Source organism: Pteropus vampyrus, unplaced genomic scaffold (genome assembly GCF_000151845.1).
Source record: "Pteropus vampyrus isolate Shadow unplaced genomic scaffold, Pvam_2.0 Scaffold135, whole genome shotgun sequence".
Lineage (NCBI taxonomy): Eukaryota > Metazoa > Chordata > Mammalia > Chiroptera > Pteropodidae > Pteropus > Pteropus vampyrus.
In genome coordinates, this window is record NW_011888916.1 from 4372347 (window position 1) to 4375318 (window position 2972).

General features: G+C 47.8%; 2 protein-coding genes across 6 annotated transcripts in view; both read right to left on the reverse strand.

The window, feature by feature from the left end:
* Positions 1-2972, reverse strand: part of AGBL4 (ATP/GTP binding protein like 4) — a 1052851-nt gene that overhangs the window by 214958 nt on the left and 834921 nt on the right. The window lies entirely within an intron of this gene.
* The window catches only part of BEND5 (BEN domain containing 5), a 50286-nt gene that overhangs the window by 30452 nt on the left and 16862 nt on the right, over positions 1-2972 (reverse strand). For 2 of the 4 annotated variants that reach the window (XM_011367667.2, XM_023535059.1), the window contains one exon: positions 2048-2515. In XM_011367667.2, the coding sequence (XP_011365969.1) occupies positions 2048-2285 (238 nt within the window). In that variant the 5' untranslated portion in view covers positions 2286-2515. The remainder of the gene's footprint in view (positions 1-2047; positions 2516-2972) is intronic. The other 2 variants (XM_011367668.2, XM_011367666.2) reach the window with 1 other exon arrangement.

A 2972-nucleotide genomic window follows, 5' to 3' on the forward strand; every position in this document is an offset into this window, starting at 1 on the left:
CTATTTAATCCATCCCACTGTGATGACGACGATGACTCAGATCAGGGAAGAGTCAGCCATTGGCCCTTGTAATTCAAGGCCTGTGGGATGGGAGAGCCTGGAAAGATCAAGACATAAAATCATGGTTGAGGTCAAGTTTGCTTAAGTGTTTTAAGACTAAAGAGTCACATATTGATGTAAAATGCAGTGTCTTCTTACCCCAGAGGGGTTAGGAGTGGTTTTGGGAGTTTAAGCTCAGTTCATGATCACGTAAAACAGGCAGTTTCTCTGGGAATCAAAATAAGGTTGTAGAGAGTTTGTGTTGTTATTGTGTCTCCCCTTCAACCCCTAGAGAAGTTTACAGAAGGCACAGCACGCAGAGTGTGATGAAAATAGAAGTCATTTAGCTGAAGACCAGGACATGCTTTTTTTCTTGGAAAATTTCAGTTCTCTCTTCATTCCCCACTCCTACTTCAAGACCAATATGGCTTTCACAAATTTTCAGTTAGGATTTCTCTTTGAGATTTTATTTCAATAAAGAATTTGAATAACGTTTTAAGTTGCACACCACATGTGACCTTTAGTGTCACTGTGCACCTCTACAGGCAATGATTTGGAAGAATGGCCAAGGGCAAGACAGAGTCCCAGAGCGAGGAAATTACCAGCCTAGGACTCAGGAGACTTGGTTTGAGATGAGCTCTGCCTCTGCCTCCCCAAGTGACTCTGGGTAAACCCCAACCTCAGTTTCCTTCCCTGTGACAAAGGCACGAAAAGGCCTCTTGGCTGACTCCCTGGGCCATCCTGAAGATCTACTGAGGACGGAGTTTAAGAAGTAAAAGGCATCTATAAATATAAGTAAAGAAGGATAAAAGCACATTTAACTAAACTTCAAAGAGAAATGAGGCTTCACATATAAATCTGTGAGCTAGGTAATAGAAACCTTCCTTCTTGAATATAATATTGTATTTGATATAAACCTTGGGAACAGAACTTGTGTTTCTAGACAAGATGACGTCCTTTTTTAAGTGTGGCACATTGATGCGGGGTTATCCATGACCGTCCTCAGGGGTGTGGAGGCTATGAACTTGTCTTACACTGATTTCCTCAATACTGCATGGTCTCTATCTTTTATAATTCTGGATTCTTGTGTTTTGAAAGAGTGTTTCTCTTTCCTCTCTGGTAGACAGTCATTTCTCCCTGCTGTCAAACCTGACATCTTTCAGATTTCTCCTATCCCTGCTTCTAAATCACCTTAGATGAGAAAACCTAAAAACCTGCTTTGTTAAAATCAGGTGCAAAAAAAGAGCCTATTGAGTTCTATGAGCAAGCCGCAAGGAGTTTTACACATCTTTATGGTAATCTTCCTAAGGTCATGTGCTTCTCTGCTCAAAAGCTTTTTAATGCTTCTCATTCCTACCAAAACAAGTCCAGACACCCCAGGCTGCTAACGTTTTGGAAGCCTTCAATTACCTATCCTCAAACCACATTTGCATTATCCCTTCTTAGTATGCTCCAGGTGTGTTTTCATACTCTGTGACTGCTGCCCTCAGCCTCCTCTTATGCCTCAAAACACCACCCAAGTTTCAAGGCCCAGTTCAAGGCCCACCTCCTTCCTGAAGTCTCCCTCCCTTATACATAACCTCTCTCTACCCTTTGAACTCTTATCGTTTTATCCGTATGGCTCCCAAGGCATTTATCATTTTCTCACTTAAAGGACAGACTTTTTTAGGATCTCAATTAGTTCTCTTTAGTATCCTAAAAATCTCCTATAACCCCTGGTACTGCCTCCTGCTGAATGAATGTATAAATGAGTGGTGGCAAATACTCTGTCGACTCTTTTCCTCTGAGCCACACTTCTCAGTGTTCCCCACTGTGTCCCAGATAGCTAAGGCTGCTGCATTCTAAGTCCGTCAGATTCACTGTGGGAGGGGAGAGGTAACTGCTGAGCCAAGTCTCTGCCCTTCCCTAGCCTCAGGGGCACCTCGCCTGCCTCTTCACCCTCCTGGAAGGGGAGCTGCACAAAGCATCCCACCCCTGTGGGGCAGCAGGTGGCCTGCGGGGCACTCACCACTGCCAAGCCTCAGGAGCAGCACGTCCTGGAGCCTGCGGTTGAGGTCGCGGAGCTCCTTCATTTCGGACACGAGCGCCCCGTACTCCTTGAGCTTCTTGGCCTGCTGCACCAGCTGCCTCCGAGTCCGCTCCAGCTCCTGCTGGAGGTGGCGCATCTCCTCCTGCTGCTGCTGGTAGTTGCGCAGCAGCTCTTCGTACAGAGCCCGGGGCACGACGGCGTCCTCCAGACTGTCCATGTCCTCCGTGCCCGGCGAGGCCTCCACGAAGACCTCTTCCGGACACGTGCCGTGGCCCAGGCTCAGGCCGTTCTGCTTCTCCAGCCGGGCCACCACGGCCTCGATGCTCTTGTGCGCCACTTCGCTCGGCTTCCGCCCCTCAGGTCTCTGTGTAGGACAACGAGAGTCAGTTCAGGCAAGGGCAGCTGGGACTTTTCTTGGACTGCAGCTCATTATTTCCCCAGACAATCCTAGAATCACAGAACCACAGAACATCAGTGCTTGGAGACACCTGTGCAAACGCTTAGTCAAAGCCCTTTAATTTACACGTGGGGAAACAAGAGGTACAGAGTGAGGAAGGGTCTTGCCCAGAGTCACACAGTCAGGTGGTGGCAGAACCAGGATGCTGGTTTCCCAGGCCGGCACTTTTTCCATTCCATCACTCTGTCTCTTGGGTACATATTATATACCGTGACCATCACCCTCCCAACTCCCCAGCACCCCCTGCCCCACCCACAGGCCTAGGCAGTGACTTGCTTACAGGGGGTGTTCAGTGTGTTATTTGTGGAGAATCAGTGAGAAATCTGGCCAGGCCAAGCCATCCCAAGGAAGTCACCACTCAAATCACTTCAGCAACAAAAACATGGAAGTGAGTAAAAGGGCGTTTCACCAAGAAACCTTTCCTCAAGAATGCTTATGTTCAGAAGG